We start from the raw sequence: 17,904 nt of genomic DNA, 5'->3' as shown, positions 1-17,904 counted from the left end.
CAAGATATTTGAGATGCAACAGAAATTTGACAGCTAACGCTATCTTGCCAATTAGAGGTCAACCTCACAGATGACAATTAAGTTAAACTTCCAATCCAACCTGACTGTATCTGATTAGATATTGATTTTTCTAGATGGGGCAACAAACGGTACAATGGTTTGTCAATTTGATTATATTGACCAGCCACAATCAGTCAGCTTTAGTTTTTAGACTTAAGCAGATTAAACAATCACACACAACAGATCTGACCAGTTGCAATCAAGCAGAACGAATATAACAGTGTATCCACGTACACCTTTCAATCAGAACCCACACACACAATTGTAATAATAAATAAAAAACAAAAACTTACCTAACGCTGTCAGTCACACATGCAAAACCAATTTACAGCCCGCCTCAACCCCACAACCTTCCTGGCTGACAATAATACACTCCCAGCCCATTGAGAGCCCTTCTAGATACAACTTTCCTTCCAGTAACAAGTCACTGACCTGACACAGCCTATCCTGGACTCAAACAGTTGGGAATTAAGTAATAAAAACCAGAGTTTTACAGGTATATACAATGTTATAAGACTACCAGCTGGGTTTCTGCAGAATACTTGTTCCAAAATAATGACCTCCCATCCCCCAAGTCATACACCTCTAGATTTTGGCTTTAGGGAGAAGCACATGGTTGTCTCTTGCTTCCATGTTACCTCACAGCTATACAAAGGTTTGCAAACACGCAATGCATAGCCTGCCACAGGTAACATGGAAAAGGACGCTGGGTTTCATGTTGGGGTGCAGCTCTGTAGGTGTATTTTGGGGTGACCTGTGTGTGATATACTTACTCAGTCGGGTGTTCTGGATCATAAAAATCCCCCATTGTCAGTGCTAGAGCAACACATCCAACATGGAGAGATGAGGGGGTGACTCCAGGTAGTAGGGTGCAGGATCTCTCCAAGAAGTGGGGGGCAGATTGAGGGGGGGTGACTCCAGATAGTGGGGGGCAGATAGAGGGGTCACTCCAGATAGTGGGGGGCAGATAGAGGGGGTGACTCCAGGTAGAGGGGGGCAATCACAGGTCCACTCCAGATAGTTGGGGCAGATAGAGGGGTGACTCCAGATAGTGGGGGGCACAGAGCTGGTTTCCTGCTAGCAATTCAACAGGAGCCCACCAGGGCGGGGGGCAGGGAGCCTCCCATGAGCCGAGGTGCGGGGTAACTGTGCTGAATCTGGGGGGGCACCGCCTGCACCCCTCTTCCCCCGCAGCTCTCAGCAGGACAGGTGGGAAATGGCCGCAGAACAAGCCCCGTCCTCCTCAGGCCATGGTGTCCTCAGTGCGGCCAGGAAGCGCCGTTCTCCTCCTCCGGCCTGAGCGCCGGTGCCCTATCCCCGGACCTCGCCTGCAGAGGAGCCCGGCACCCGCGCACGTCTCCCGGCGGGGCGTATAATCCAGGCCGCGGTCTGTAGAGGGATCCGGGCCGGCACCGCGGGGTCACCGTACCCTCCTCTCCCAGCACGTAGGGGGGGGCTCCGGGGGAGTGACAGGACCTCAGCACGGGGGACAGGGAGATCTCCCGGCTGATCTGCGGGCTCCGGCCTCGGTGTCTGCGGCTCCTCCTCGATACACAACGGAAACTGCTCAAAGTCGTCTACTTCCTCCAGCAACTGTAACATGGGGGGAGGACCCAGAGTCCCGACTACTGAGAGCGTCCTGGTTACAGCGAGTCCCGACAGGTGAGCGCCCTATATCACCTTACCATTGTATGTATATGTATATGTGTGTGTATATATATATATATATATATATATATATATATATATATATATACATACATACATACATACACACACACTATATACATATATATATATATATATATATATATATATATATATATACACACACATATACATACATATATACATACACACTATATACATATATATATATATATACACATATACATACATATACATACACACTATATACATATATATATATATATATACACACACATATACATATATATTTATATATTACACACACTATATGAGATACATAAATATGAGGTGTATATATGTGTACTAGTATCTGTCTATCATATCTATCTCATACACACTAATCAGCCACAACATTAAAACCACTGACAAGAGAAGTGAATAACATTGATTATCTGGTTACAAGGGCACCTGTCAGAGGTGGGATATATTAGGCAGTAAGTGAACAGTTCTTGGAGTTGATGTGTTGGTAGCAGGATAAATGGGCAGAGTAAGGATCTGAGAGACTTTGACAAGGGCCAAATTGTGATGTCTAGATGTCTGGGTCAGAGCATGTCCAAAACTGCAGCTCCTGTGGGGTGTTCCTGGTATGCTGGGGTTAGTACCTACAAAAAGTGGTCCAAGAAAGGACAACCGGTGATCCAGCGACAGGGGCGCCCTATTGATGCACATGGGGAGCGAAGGTTAGCCCGCCTGGTCCAATCTAACAGAAGAGCTACTGTAGCACAAATTGCTGAAAACGTTAATTTTGGCTGTGATTGATGGGTGTCACTCAGAACACACAGAGCATCGCAGCTTCCTGCGTATCTGTAGACCAGTCAGAGCGCCCATGCTGACCCCTGTCCACAGCCAAAAGCGCCTACAACGGACACATGAGCACCAGAACTGGACCATGGAGCAATTGAAGGTGTCCTGGTCTGATGCATTACATTTTCTTTTACATCGTGTGGACGGCCGGGAGCGATGTTTACCTGGGGAAGAGATGGCACCAGGATGCACTATGGGAAGAAGGCAAGCTGGCGGGGGAAGTGTGATGCTCTGGGTAATGTTCTGCTGGGAAACCTTGGGTCTTGCATTCATGTGGATGTTACTTTGACACGTACCATCTACCTAAATATTGTTGCAGACCAAGTACACCCCTTCGTGGCAGTGGTGTTCCCTGATGGCAGTGGCCTCTTTCAGCAGGATCATGCGTCCTGCCAAAATGCAAAAATTGTTCAGGAACGGTTTGAGGAACATGACAATGAGTTATACCAAAATAAGATTATAATTAACTGTCAGAAATAGCTGATTATATAAGAAATAAAATGACCGCTAAGAAATAAAGATATTCTAAGCCAGAAAGCAGTTCCCTGACCACATTTAGGGCTACTACATAAAACTTAATCTATATAGTTTGGAGCAGAAAAGGGAAAGGGGGAACATGATAGAAACTTTCATATATATCCAGGGTTTGAACAGGAGGAAACCATTCTACAAAGGAAGAGAAGTATTAGAACACGAGGACATGTACTGACACTGGGTGGAAGTAGGTTCAGGGGAAATGTGAGAGAAAATTGCTTCACATAAACGGTAGTGGATAAGTGGAATAGCCTCCCATCAGAGGTGTTAGAGGCTAATACAGTAAAGCAATTTAAACATGCTTAGGATAGACATAAGGATATCCTTATAAAGGATCAAATAGGGTTTGAGGTTATCATAAGTTATTAAATGGGCAGACTAGATGGGCCAATGGGTTCTTATCTGCCGTCAAATTCTCTGTTTCTATCTATGCACATATACATAGGCTCTCTCAGGTGATCCTGTTATCTAGCTGCATTTGGCATCACTGATAGTTATATTTTCCATGGCTGACTATCACAACAAGTCATGTGATATGAGTCTGTGACATCACTAACATCGTCTATCGGGGATTAATTCCCCTGAATATTGGTTGACACTTCAACAAGTTTGCCTCTTATTTTGTGCCTGTAAAATGTTCACCTAACTTGCAAGAAAGTAGAGCGTAATTTGATTTCTATTTATTCCTTTGTGGACTGAGAACATATAATAACAGGAAGTGCATAGTGACGTCTTTTCTTTCTTGTTAATAAGTTCTGCACTAACCGGATTGTTTCACTATGGTAATGGGATATTTGTTGATCAATTCTGTGTATTTACCATGAAGAGTGTTCACTTTCTTGCTGTGTTATTCCTTATGTTGTCACTGTGTCTCTAGCAGGTTATTTATGTATTCGGGTAGAAAATGTCCCTCATCTGGCTTCAAGTTGGACAGTGTGGAAACCAGATTGGACAGGAATGGTGGCAAATTCTCACCAACAACGTAGCTGAAACTGACCGGTAAGACCTGATGATGACTGTTATGTGGTCAGTAGTAATATGGCCGTAACTTTCCTTCATCTCCCATATCCACGACATGGTCAGTCTGTAGCGGCCTATGGTTCTAACGGGACGGGGATACGCTGTCGCTATAGAAAGATGATCATTCCTATTCTATAAGAGATGAACTTGGTTTTATCATCATTGTTTAAGTATAAGAAGAGCCACAAAACTCCACAATGCTGGACAGTGCTAACAAATCATACATAGGGAATGTTTGCCCTTCGTCAATTTATTTATATGTTGAGCAACTGAACACATTATGATAAGTTGGATGTGTGGACCTGATTTTGTGCAGAAGTGCTTATGAAAGATTATCAGGAGACTCCAAACCCTATTTTGTGCTGTTGGGAGACCCTGCTCGGTTCATTATCTAAAGCCTTCCACCCTCCGTTCCATAGGACAGACAGATAGATGCTGATCTCTATGGAGAGACTGATTACAGAGGCGGGTGGCGGGGAGGAAATAGCTATTCACACCACCCCTGCTCCTTCATCTGTGTGCACTGAACCACAGTGATCCCAGCTTTCTATGCAGTATCCCCCTGACTCTGGTTTCTCACAGTAATTATTGGTGTGGAACAGCTTTGTGGTCAGAGGGCCGGGTGAAAGTGCAGGTCCTCTGGTGTAACCACATGTAGCTGCCACCATCAATGATTTGTAACTGTTTGGGGGGAAGCTGTAATTAAAGCTTTATATTGTCTGCTAGAGGTTCCTGATCTATACCGCCAGCCACTGATCACATATACACAGTGCTGTAAGGGGAGACTCTGTAAGGGGAGACCTGGGCACTGGGGGAAGGGGGGGGGGTTTGCAGGTTTTGAATTCTGGGTGTTATTTTCGGCAGGAGGAATTTCAGCTTCCGGTCTCAGCTGCAGGTAAGTAATATGCCACCCCCCATTTGTTGTAAGTGGGGGGCATATTTAATTAATGACAACTCTAACAGTAAAGGTCCATGTGCTGGCAGGAGCGTGCTCAGTGTGAGCCTGAGAAACATCCCGTGACATCATCAAGCCGCCAGCTTTCAGTGCTTTGGCTCTGAATGATCACATGAGCTTGTTGTATTAGTGAAGCTCCTCCCCCCTGCTGCAGGGATGAGAAAAGCTTAATGAGCATATTTAGTTATATAAAAACACTCCGTTATTTCTTGTGTATTAAGCTTTGTAATATGAAGCCTTTGCTATATATTTATGATGGTGGATTTACTTGGTTTTTTTTTTTCATACTTGTACATTGCAATCACTTAATGCTCTCTGTATGTTAGAGCACAATATCCGTTCTATTAGTTAATACCAGGTCCAGGAGTGCCCCCCTCCCCCCCCCCTCCCCTCCCCTCCTTTTCCCCTCTGGTTGGTTCTTCCTCTATCTGAGAAAGCAGATTGTCTTTTAGTTTCCTTTACCAGAACTGGCACCAAATTATATCTGGGTAGTTACAGCTCCTATAACTAGAACCTTATAATGCTTCACTGCTTTTTCCGCTTCCATTAATAACAGACTTCTGTAACTCTTATATACTTTGTGGCTTATTGCAAATACCAGTTAGCATGTTGCTGTTATTTTCTTCTCCATATTGAACTACCCCTAGAATATCCTCCCACCGGGCAGGTCTTAAGCAGGATTTTATGTATAGACAGATCCTCTCCCCCATTTCTACCGTTCCTATCCTTCCTCCACCTACATTACTCTTCTGTGGGCATCGGGGTGTCTCACGTCTGCTGCGGTGTCGCCATCTTTCTGAGACTTTGTGCCGCTTTGCTCCTATGTCTGGTGAATGCAGTATTTAGGCAGTGGATGGGCCCCCTGGCGACAGGTGTATATACCCCTTCATAAAAGGCTGGTCCTTTAATTTTATTCAATATATACATTTTAACTATAATAAGGCTTATGGAGTAGGACCATTATAACACCGTGAGATATACATTGTATGCAGGTGCTTTGTACAGTGATACTTCGTAGTATGGAGTGTGAATGTAAGGATGATTTCAGCTGTCACATTATTCCACAGGTATCCATATTTTTCCCGCGATGGACTGATTAATGCCATTTGTGTAGACAGTGAACCCAAGGTGATTCGGAGACTGCGGCAACAAGTGAAGAAAGGGTGAGTTACTGTCTACGCTGAGGTGTGTCCCCGAGGCTAGCACTCTGTTTCACTTCTTCCAATGAACCGAACCTTAAATTGCTCCACTTATTACTTCCATTTCAGAGTTTATCAGTAGAAAAAATGTTGTTATTTTTTTGTGTATTAAAAACCACTAAAAGCAAAATTTAATAAAAATTGTAAAAAAAAACATCATTGATACATTATTACGTATCACTGTACACTGGCCGGTTATTACGTATCACTGCACTGACCGGTTATTACGTATCACTGTGCGCTGACCGGTTATTACGTATCACTGTGCGCTGACCGGTTATTACGTATCACTGTGCGCTGACCGGTTATTACGTATCACTGTGCGCTGACCTGTTATTACGTATCACTGTGCGCTGACCTGTTATTACGTATCACTGCACTGACCGGTTATTACGTATCACTGTACACTGACCGGTTATTACGTATCACTGTGCGCTGACCGGTTATTACGTATCACTGTGCGCTGACCGGTTATTACGTATCACTGTACACTGACCGGTTATTACATATCACTGTGCGCTGACCGGTTATTACGTATCACTGTGTTTATCCGCAGGTATTTCAGAGATGCCAATATCATTGTTGGACAGAAAGGAAGAGGAAACAACTGGGCGTACGGTAAGGGCAGAATCTGCTTCATTCCAAATCCACATGGGATCAATTTTAATGTGGGCGTTGGGTTTAAACCTCTTTGTGTTCTAAAGATAAATTGTTTTGTGACATTTAAAAAATGTCATTAAGGTGACACAAAACGAAGAGAAAACAAGAGAAGTCCCTGAATGTGAGACCAACAAAATCATTCATTCAGCTCTATAGAAGTAAGATAATGTCATTCTTGTCACCTCTAGATTGGAATAACCAGTTGGGACATTTATTCCACTCACCACAGAACGCTCCTATGGCTATATCTGTCTGTTATACTCGGGAACATAGAGCAGAAACAGCCACCACATATAGAGAACGGACACACAGAATCTATTACAGAGAGTACCGGGCCATCCAAATGTCCAAAAACTGCTTCCCTATATTATTGCTTATGGGACTAAAAATATTTTGGTTATATGACAAAAATACTGAACTTTGTACCTTTGTAACCAGAATGGGTTATTATGGAAATATCTGCGACAGAGGTAAAGTTTGCAAAAGACCATAAAAACCACTTACTATAATCTCTGATGTGGAACAAAAACACCTTCTGCAATGGTTACACCCCAGTCCGTGCACCTTGTCAATGTGTAGAACAAAATAGTTTTTATGATCAAGACGGACTGGCCGGGAGCGCCTGGGAATAAAGAACAGAGAGAGAGGAATTTTTTTTGTCGTCTGGGAAAGATTCATTGAAACTGTTCCTGACACAAAACTTGTTTTTCAACCATCAATCAGATTTAAATAAGCAAAAGAACTATTACATCCTAAGGCTCCAAAGAACCACACACCCCTCTCACTGCAGTATTTAATGAAGGACCCCCTCCCCTAACGCTCATCCCCTCCCCCTTCCTATTTACTAACCCGTCCCCTAACCCTTATCCCCTCCCCCTTCCTATTTACTAATCCATCCCCTAACCCTCATCCCCTCCCATTCCTATTTACTAACCCATCCCCTAACCCTCATCCCCTCCCCCTTCCTATTTACTAACCCGTCCCCTAACCCTTATCCCCTCCCCCTTCCTATTTACTAATCCATCCCCTAACCCTCATCCCCTCCCATTCCTATTTACTTACCCTCCCCCTTCCTATTTACTAATCCCTTCCCTATCCCTCATACCCTCCCCCTTCCTATTTACTAACCCGTCCCCTAACCCTCATCCCCCCCCCCTTCCTATTTACTAACACCTCCCCTAACCCTCATCCCCTCCCCCTTCCTATTAACTAACCCATTCCCTAACCCTCATCCCCTCCCCCTTCCTATTTACTAACCCGTCCCCTAACCCTCATCCCCTCCCCCTTCTTATTTACTAACCCATCCCCTAACCCTCATCCCCTCCCCCTTCCTATTTACTAACACCTCCCCTAACCCTCATCACCCCCCCCTTCCTATTAACTAACCCATTCCCTAACCCTCATCCCCTCCCCCTTCCTATTTACTAACCCCTCCCCCAACCCTCATCCCCCCCCTTCCTATTTACTAACCCGTCCCCTAACCCTCATCCCCTCCCCCTTCTTATTTACTAACCCATCCCCTAACCCTCATCCCCTCCCCCTTCCTATTTACTAACACCTCCCCTAACCCTCATCACCCCCCCCCCTTCCTATTAACTAACCCATTCCCTAACCCTCATCCCCTCCCCCTTCCTATTTACTAACCCCTCCCCCAACCCTCATCCCCCCCCCTTCCTATTTACTAACCTATCCCCTAACCCTCATCCCCTCCCCCTTCCTATTTACTAACCCATCCCCTAACCCTCATCCCCTCCCCCTTCTTATTTACTAACCCCTCCCCTAACCCTCATCCCCTCCCATTCCTATTTACTTACCCTCCCCCTTCCTATTTACTAATCCCTTCCCTATCCCTCATACCCTCCCCCTTCCTATTTACTAACCCCTCCCCCAACCCTCATCCCCCCCCTTCCTATTTACTAACCTATCCCCTAACCCTCATCCCCTCCCCCTTCCTATTTACTAACCCATCCCCTAACCCTCATCCCCTCCCCCTTCTTATTTACTAACCCCTCCCCTAACCCTCATCCCCTCCCATTCCTATTTACTTACCCTCCCCCTTCCTATTTACTAATCCTTTCCCTATCCCTCATACCCTCCCCGTTCCCATTTATACCCCCCCCCCCCCAACCCTCAAGCCCCTCCCCCTTACTTTTTGGGGGGATTTGATTTCTCATCAAACACACGTCCTGGGGATTTATAATCAGCACTTTCATTTATAATTGCTGGACATTGTTGGTGCCTGTACGGTGACAGGAGATCAGAAGACGTAGTTGTACATATCTAGAAGGATATAATACATTATTCAGTTCCCGGCACTCACATTAGTTCTGACAGTATCTTCATCTTGTCCCCAGGATACCGAGGTGTCTGTAGCAGCTCTGACAAGAGCCTGCTGGACAGGACTATGGAGAGTTTCCGCAAGGAGGTGGAGCGGAGAGACTGTTACAGCGGCACCGTGATCCTGCACAGCCTATGCGGCGGCACTGGCTCCGGTAGGTCTATCGCCGTCCTCGGTGATCATGTGACTGGGAGTGTAATAAACCGGCTGTCCGGTGTTTCTCTATGGAGGATCGTATATATGTGGTCTCGCACCCTGGGAGCAGGTTCTATCTATGAAATATCTATTGTTCTCCTCAGGATTGGGTTCCCGCCTATGTGAGGAGATTAGAGACACGTACCCTGCAGGATACATCCTGTCTGTGACTGCAGCCCCCCACCAGACTGGTGACACCCCCCTTCAGCATTATAACTCGCTGCTATGTCTGTCTTGGTTACAGAGGTAAGGCTCATGTGGCGAATGTACTTGGCTATTTACTAATACACTCTCACAGTGGTCACTTACCCTTAAAGGGGTAGGAAACTGAACTGGGGCCGGAAAAGGGCAGGGTGTCATATCGTCAGTTTCAGCAACTTGTGGGGCAGTGGTGGGTATCCCAGTTGTGTGTTTCTGAATCATCCTATCTTACTGTCACACTTTTGGTATATGAATATACTGGCAACATTATGTAGCCCAGTTTTGGCTTCAGATCTATTTAGAGAGTCATTAAAAAAATGACTATTTAGCGTCAGTTGTGCTTTCATAGAAGGCTCCTGCTGAGTAAGCGGTGGCACCGGCTCCAGTAGGTCTATCTCCGTCCTCGTGATCATGTGACTGGGAGTGTAATAAACCGGCTGTCCGGTGTTTCTCTATGGAGGATAGTATATAAGTGGTCTCGCACTGATTTCTTATTACTGGTTATATAAATGGGGACTGTAGTCCAATATAGCTTGGGTTAGTTTCTTTGCAGGTAATGTTACCACAGGTAATATAATATTACTGTCTCGGGGAAGTGAATGAAAGACTGAGTATATATTGGATACCCATCCTAAGAGCAGCCGCTATGTAATCACTGTCTTAGGTACTGCGATGGGGTCCTTCTCTTCCAGAATGATGAGGTGATGAAGAGAGCAGCTTCTGTAGTCGACAAGAAGACATTCACCACTTCTGGTCTGCAGCCATCGGTCTCCCTCACCTCAATGAACACTCACATCGCCTCCTGTGTGGCCGGGCTTCTCTATCCGGTATATTCCCTCAAGACTAGAAGGTATCATCCACCGGTCCTCAATCTACTTGTAGAGACTTCATAACATGGAGTCAGAGAGTATTGGAGTCGGCACCATTGTTTTAGAAATATTTTGTTAAATCATTCTGTGAATTTCAGAAACGAGTTGTACCTTGAGATCATCCTATGGTCTCTTGCATTGTGGGCAACTGATGTTATAAGTATCTTATGCTAAACTCAGAAAGCACCCTTTGTTTGATCAGTCTATTTTGTATAGATTCAATAATTTGCCAGTGTTCTAGAGAGCAATGTATCCTACATCAGGTAAAGCACATTTACATCCAAGATCAGTTTGTATAAGCCGCTTTTTCTGTTCTTTGTCAGCTCTGTGAGCGTTGGCTCGGAACCCTGGGAGTTAATCCGAACTCTTTGTCCGATGTCTACTATGAAATTCCTCCACACGTCCCATGTCTGCAGGAGGTGGGTGAGAACTTTCCTCCAATCAGTTGTATGCGGGTCCTTATGGCTCACACTGAACATCAACTTTGTTCATGGCTTACAAATTATTTAGTATAAAAATAATAAAATAAAAAATTACACATATATATATATATATATGAGGATGGGGGTCCCAGTGGTGAGATTCCCTCCCCCCTCCCACTGTAGTCATGCAAAGAGTAAGCCGGTTACTATCATAAGGGAGAATTATCCATTAAGCCTTGTGGCCCATACTTTATACATAATCTTCACATTAATAGTGAAGCTGGCATATAAGTTATATACAAGTTATCATGCTGGTTCTTGCCTCTATTACCAGCGCTGAAAACACTTCATTCACCTTCAGTATCTAGTGAATATTCCTGTATATTCTGTGTGTACCAGAGGTCTGTAACGGTTGTTGTGATAGGGAAACTTTCTTGTGCAGCATTAATATTTTATCATACGTTGTAATAGATTCCCAGGTGGATCCCTTCACGGTTTCATTCTCTCCACAGGGGAACGGCCTCTTGGGATAAAGTGACATCTTCCGTTGTGCAGACTCTTCCGCGAGCTGATCCACACGGACGTCTCGTATCCTTTCCTTGTACTCCTAGTAATATTATTTCATAATACAAAGATTTGTGAAATTGCTGATAAAAAGATTTTAAAATGTATTACAATGTGCTAGCTTTAAAAAGTATTTGAAAAATAGGAATTTTGTATTTACCGTTAAATCTCTCTCTGAACACGAGTTCGAGGACACTGCTCACCTTGGAGTATAGAGGATGCTGTGGAAGTAATGGCACTAAAAAACTTGTCTAGCCTGCTCTCCTCCCCTCTATGCCCCCTCCACAGGAAGAGCTCAGTTTATTTACTAACCACACCACAAGAGAGGGGGAAAACACAACCAACAGAACTTTCAGAACAAAGGGAGGGAGTGCAGTGTCCCCCAACTTGTGTTCAGAGAAAGAGATTTTACGGTAAGTACAAAAATCCTATTTTCTCTTCCACACTTGTTGGGGGACACTGCTCACCTTGGGATGTTCCAAAGCTGCCCATATGGGTGGGAATGCTCAGAATGAGCGGCACGTAAAACTTTACTGCCAAAACTTGCGTCTTTTGAAGACGTGGAAACGATAAACCCTGGTGTATGAACAGAAGACCAAGTAGCTCCACTACACAACTGCTCAACCAAGGCGCCCTGCCGCGACGCCCAAAATTCACTAACTGAGCTTCTGGAATGAGCTGTCAGACCTTCAGGAACTGGAGAGCCCTCCGAAATGTACGCCTGTCGGATAGTAGCGGTGACCCATCTAGCCACCGTCTGCTTTGTGGCCGGCCAGTCACGCTTGCGATCGTCATACAGGACTAGAAAGCTTCCGAACCGAAGCTGTGCGGTCCACATAAATCCTTAAAGCTCTGACCACATCTGAAGAGAGTCCTGACCAGGCGCCAGCGAATCCTGAGGAAGAACCAACAGAACAATATCCTGATTTATTTGAAACCTCGAGACCACCTTAGTTTGAAACGAAGGCTTAGTTCTAAGCACCGCACGATCATCATTGAAAATGAGAAGAGGAGTCCGACATGACAGGGCTGCCACCTTGGAAACCCGTCTGGCCGATTCAAGTGCCAGCAAAAAGGTTACTTTCCACGAGAGAAGTTTTAAGGAAACAGAGTCCAAAGGTACAGAGGGCGACTTTTGAAGCGCCAAAAGGACCAAGTTTAAGTCCCATGGAGCCACTGTCGGAACAAAGGGCGGTTGTACATGAAGTACACCCTGTAGAAACGTCTGCACCTTCGCTAACCGAGGGATACATTTCTGAAAATACATGGAAAATGTCACGAGCCGCAGCGGTACTCACAGCCGCCGCGGCTCGCTTCTCATGCGCCCCAGCGTCCCGGCCGTCACCTTGACGACCGGGACGTCATTTCCTCTTCCTGTCCGGCCGTTACCAGGGCAACGGCCAGACGCTAGTACACTAGCGCTGCGTCCCGGCGGTGCTGGTAGCCGGGCGCATGCGCATAGCAGGCAGCCTGTGGGCTGATTAGGCTTATTAACAGGCATTAGCCTGCAACTGTGTAGGTCAGGGGCAAGCCCTGATTGGCCCTGCTGGATACTAGTAAATTAGCCTGCAGGAGTGTGTTCAACTGCTGATTGGTCTGTGTCTGTACTTAAGGCAATGAGGTCTGCTGCCTCATTGCCGGTTATAGCTTCTGTGCTCCAGTCTGCTGACCTGCTTGTTCCAGTCCCTGTGTCCTGTATCTACGTTTGACTTCCCGTGTATGACCCTTGGCTTCGTATTGGACTTCGCTTGTGTTTCCTGTGACCCTGATCCTTGGCTTGTTTACCCGTTCTGCTACTTTGCCTGTGACCTCTGACCTCAGCTTGTTCATCATTACTGTTACCTGCTGCCGGCCTTTGACCTCTGTGTGGACCTGACTCGTCTTGCCTGGGTTCTCCCCAGCCGGTACACACTTCACGACCCTCTGTCAGTCTGCAGCCCAGTCTGTCCCCACCATCAGGGGCTCCAGTGAACACCTGACTGGCAGAGTAGACTCCGGGTTGTGTTGTGCCGGCTGGAGGGGTTCCTAACAGAAAATGCCTCTATCTGAACCTTAAGGGACGACAACCTCAATCCCTTGTCCAGACCATCTTGCAGAAAAGCCAACACTCTGGCTAAACGAAAAGAATTAGTAGGCGCTTTGGTCTTCACACACAAACATATATATGCTTTCCAAATGTGGTGATAAATGGTGGATGATGACTGTTTTCTTGCTTGGATCATGGTTTTAACCATTCTCTCCAAAAACCCTTTCTTTGTGATAATCAAGGATTCAACCTCCAAGCCATCAAAGCCAATCGATTTAGGTCCTGATGAAACCTTGACTGAGGAGATCCGTCCTGAGAGGCAGACACCAAGGACGATCCACCGACATGTCTAGAACTTCTGAGTACCACACTCTTCTTGGCCAATCTGGTACCAGTAGAATCACTGGAAGTTTCGCCTCTCACTTTCTGCAAGATCCAAGGCAGCATCGGTAAAGGTACACCAACTTGAAGTTCCAGTGTACTGTCATAGTGTCCACTAAGAATGCCTGAGGGTCTCTTGACCTGGCACAATACCTTTCCACCTTGTGCCGCGAGGCCATCATGTCTATTTCTGGCCGACCCCACCGAAGGTCTATTTGAGAAAACACCTCAGGATGGAGCGACCATTCACCTGGATGAAGGGCATGCCGACTTAAGTAGTTGGCCTCCCAGTTGTCCACCGCCGGAAAGAACACCACTGAAATTGCAGGAACCTGTTGTTCTGCCCATTTCATGATCTTTGACACTTCTTTCATGGCTAGAAGACTCCTTGTTCCTCCTTGATGATTTATGTAAGCTCCCGCCATAGCATTTTCCAACTGTATTCGGATCGGCCAACGTGCCAGGAAGAACTGTGCCTGAACCAGAGCACTGAATACTGCCCATAGTTCCAGAACAGTTATGGGCAACAATGCTTCCTGCGGTATCCAAGTCCCTTGTAATCTGAGGTAAAGAGTGACTGCACTTCATCACAACAAGCTGCCATCTGTTGTTACCACGGTCCAGTCCCACACCGAAAAAGGATGCCTGTGTTAGGATGTCCCTCCTCAGCCACCAGAGAAGAGACAGGCGTGTTGTCGGTGACAACCCAAAGACCTGCCTTTCTAAGTGGGGATCCGACCTTGACCACTTTGCCAGAATCTTCGTTGGAACTTGTGCAAATGGAAACAAGCAAACTGCAGATCCTCGAACTAAGAAACCATGTGACCCAGTAGCTTCATACACTGAAGTACTGAGACGGGATTTAGAGATAAAAGATCTTTCAACTGACGCCTGATCTCCCACACTTTGTATGAAGGGAGAAAAACCCTCTGACAATATGTGTCGAACAACAATCCCAGGAAGACCATACGTTGGGTTTGTATCCAACTGGATATTTTGTAGTTGATCACCATCCGTGTTCCTGCAGAATGTCCCCGTCAGCTGCAGATGAGACTGAAGCTGAGGTACCGACTCCTCCTTGATCAACAGGTCGTCTAGGTAAGGTAAAATAGTCACCCCCTGTAAACGCAGCAGAGCTGCCATTATAGCCACAACCTTTGTGAACACTCGCGGTGCGGTGGCTAAACAGAATGGGAGAGCCCTGAACTGAAAATGCTCCAGACCCACCGCAAACTGCAAGAGACTTTGATGACCGCTACATATCGGAATATGTAGGTAAGCATCCTTGCTATCAAAGGAGTACTCGCCTTTCTTCATGGAATTTATAACAGATCTGATGGACTCCATTCAAAAGCTGGGTACCTGTAAGCTGGTGTTGAGGGTTCTGCAGGTTTAGAATTAGTCTGCAGGACCGATCCGATTTTTGCACCAGAAAAAGGAATCTGCTGGCGCTATATAAATAAATGTTGATGATGATGATGAGAGTAAAAACCTTGACCTCTCTGCCCCAACGTAACTAGAACAGTCACCTCGGCATCCCGAAGTGACTGTACTGCCCCCTACAAAACCTGTCTTTTCTCTGACTCCTTGGGAAAAGGTGTAGTCATGAAACGCCATGGAGGTGCCCTCACTAGGTCCAAGATGTAACCCATGGACACCATAATTTTCACCCAGGTGTCTGTGGTGGACCTGAGCCGCTGCTCCTGAAAGAGCAGTAGGCAGTAGGACTGTGTACCCGGAGAAGAGGAAAAGGTATTAGCACCTACCGTCCCAGGCGTGGGTTGTCTCTCCTTAATTCGGCAATAGACGGTGCCAGCTCCTTTGCCCAGGCTGGTTCCCTGATGTCCGCCGTACCCGCAGACGAGCGCCTGCCCAGGTCCACGGCATCGCATACCGTGCACAGGCCCCCTCTAGTCTGACCGTCCACCAGGCAAAAAACACACATCAGACCCTGGTGTGGACTGCGCTCCAGCGACAGCTCCCTCCAGTATATAATATGCCTCACTACCTGTTTGCACCACAACTTCTCCAACAAATGCCAGCGGACAGGCTGGGCAATTGGACCACAAACAGCTCTGCCTCCACAGCAGTCACGGGCGACCGGAGCATACTGCCGCGGCTCTCGGAGCGGCCCGCGTCGCCACCCTGGAAACGGCTGGGTCCTGGACACTACCGGAGGGCTAGGTGACCCTTTTCCCGGGAGCCCTACATAAATCAGGGAGGACGGCACTAAAGCGCCTCAGGCGCTCTCCCTGAAGTAGCTGCGTCGGTCACTCGGTGATTGCCGCAGAGAAATCCTGGCTATCTATAAAAAAAACACAAAAAAAACCTCTAAGATGAGACTAAAAGTGCCCTACTCTGTAGGCACTATGCAAAAAACCTGAGCTCTTCCCGTAGAGGGGGCATAGAGGGGAGGGGAGCAGGCTAGACAAGTTTTTTTAGTGCCATTACTCCCACAGCGCCCTCTATACCCCAAGGTGAGCAGTGTCCCCCCAAATAGTGTGAAAGAGAAATATATTTTAAACTACTATTATCTGTAGCCGCTATCCCTCAGCTTTACAGTCTGTCTATACTTTCCTTAACGCGCCATCCCTCAGCATCACAGTCTGTCTGTACTTGCCGTAGCTCGCAATTCTGAAGACTACTCCTTCCTGCTGTCCCGCGACTCTGTGCTGACTAAACTGAAGCAGTCGTATCGCTGCGTTTCCTGGAACCCCTCTCCCGTGCGCTGCTGGACAGGTCTGTACATTAAACTGCAGAATAGCCAAGTGACATATAATGTGTAGAGACCATCTTGCTGAATTAAACTTCTGTCCGGTAGTTATGGAGGGATTCAGAGACTAAACTTGTGACGCTGTGGAACTACAAGTCCCACCATGCCTTATTATAACCCTTCTGATTTGTGTTTCTTACAATGTCAGATTATTATTCCTGTGTTGTTGTTGTATTACAGACACGCACATAACTATACTTTTGTATTATAATGTTCCGTAGACCCCCAGAATATCCTGGACCCCTCATGTCACAGCCATTCCCTGACTGTCTGCGCCAATCACTCCAGCGCGGCTGACCTGATGAGCAGCGTGCTGTACAAAGCTCAGGCCATGTACGATGCGGGGGCCTATCGGCATTGGTATCAGAGATACGGCTGCGAGGACGGCGATTTCCAGGGGGCTTTCGAGACTCTGCGCTCTGTCGTGAATGAATACAGCAGCCTGGGAGTGCAATGACCACAGCTAGAAGTTCCTCCGTTACTTGTTTCCTAACAGGATTGAGCACAGGCCCTGCAGTTACAGCGCACGTTCTCTGCCATGACCCCGTTACACGATCACTTGCTCCAGTGACCAAGAATCTGACCACAAAGAAAGTTTTTCTATTTATACATTTATATTCAGAAGGTTCTTGTTTTCAATGACTTTATTTAGGTAAAGCAACCTCGTTATTATTAGGATCAGAATTAATTTTATTGTACTTTCTCGGAGACCACTAGATCGCCAAATTGCTGCAAGAGCGCAAGGAAAAATTATGATTATTTTCTTGTACTAGGATTTGATGTTAATTTATGTTACTGCACAATGTGACTCTGACAAGTGCTACTGTTAATGATCTCATCAGTGTTTATTCCATTGTCCATTCTTAACATATTTATTAATTTTTATATGATACAATCTACTTTTTAAAAGGATAATTAAAATATTTTTTATTTAATGAAGTGTGCTGGTGACTTTTTTCTGATATTTGTATTTAATATTTTAAAACAAAAAGTGTAGGTTCTGGGCACATGAAATATAGGTGTGGAAGTGAGAGTCAACATATGGATAACGTTTAATTCATATATAATAAAACACACATAACTGTGTTCCGGCCAAAACAAACAACAAATGTATAAATCACAATAATATCTTGAGGTTGTATCACAGATATACTGTAAGCAGGAACTGTAATTCCAAATGAATTTGCAGATCT

The 17,904-nt window shown here is 45.9% G+C and overlaps 1 protein-coding gene across 2 annotated transcripts; it reads left to right on the top strand.

Annotated features, from left to right (window-relative positions):
- The first annotated feature begins 1,638 nt into the window (after window positions 1-1,638).
- LOC142159356 (tubulin delta chain-like) lies at window positions 1,639-17,646 on the top strand. 2 transcript variants are annotated; one of them, XM_075214172.1, is made up of 11 exons: window positions 1,639-1,722; window positions 3,989-4,107; window positions 6,151-6,246; window positions 6,839-6,900; window positions 9,297-9,434; window positions 9,580-9,721; window positions 10,341-10,526; window positions 10,869-10,964; window positions 11,480-11,555; window positions 16,536-16,677; window positions 16,933-17,646. In XM_075214172.1, the coding sequence occupies exons 2-11, from the start codon at window positions 4,013-4,015 to the stop codon at window positions 17,166-17,168; spliced, it is 1,269 nt and encodes a 422-aa protein (XP_075070273.1). In that variant the 5' UTR covers window positions 1,639-1,722; window positions 3,989-4,012; the 3' UTR covers window positions 17,169-17,646. The 2 variants fall into 2 exon arrangements, with proteins under 2 accessions (XP_075070273.1, XP_075070272.1); XM_075214171.1 differs by having other exon boundaries at window positions 1,644-1,722; window positions 3,986-4,107.
- Window positions 17,647-17,904: the final 258 nt, after the last annotated feature.

This window comes from Mixophyes fleayi, chromosome 5 (genome assembly GCF_038048845.1).
Source record: "Mixophyes fleayi isolate aMixFle1 chromosome 5, aMixFle1.hap1, whole genome shotgun sequence".
In the NCBI taxonomy this organism is placed as follows: Eukaryota; Metazoa; Chordata; class Amphibia; order Anura; family Limnodynastidae; genus Mixophyes; species Mixophyes fleayi.
This window is presented reverse-complemented; position numbering and strand designations above follow the sequence as displayed.

Bases quoted from the DNA above. Each gene is read 5' to 3' on its own strand.
- LOC142159356 (XM_075214172.1), top strand. From the start codon at position 4,013: ATGTCCCTCATCTGGCTTCAAGTTGGACAGTGTGGAAACCAGATTGGA. The intron at 6,901-9,296 runs GTAAGGGCAGAA...TCTTGTCCCCAG, and splicing joins AGGAAACAACTGGGCGTACG to GATACCGAGGTGTCTGTAGC. The intron at 11,556-16,535 runs GTATCCTTTCCT...GCCATCCCTCAG, and splicing joins CTGATCCACACGGACGTCTC to CATCACAGTCTGTCTGTACT.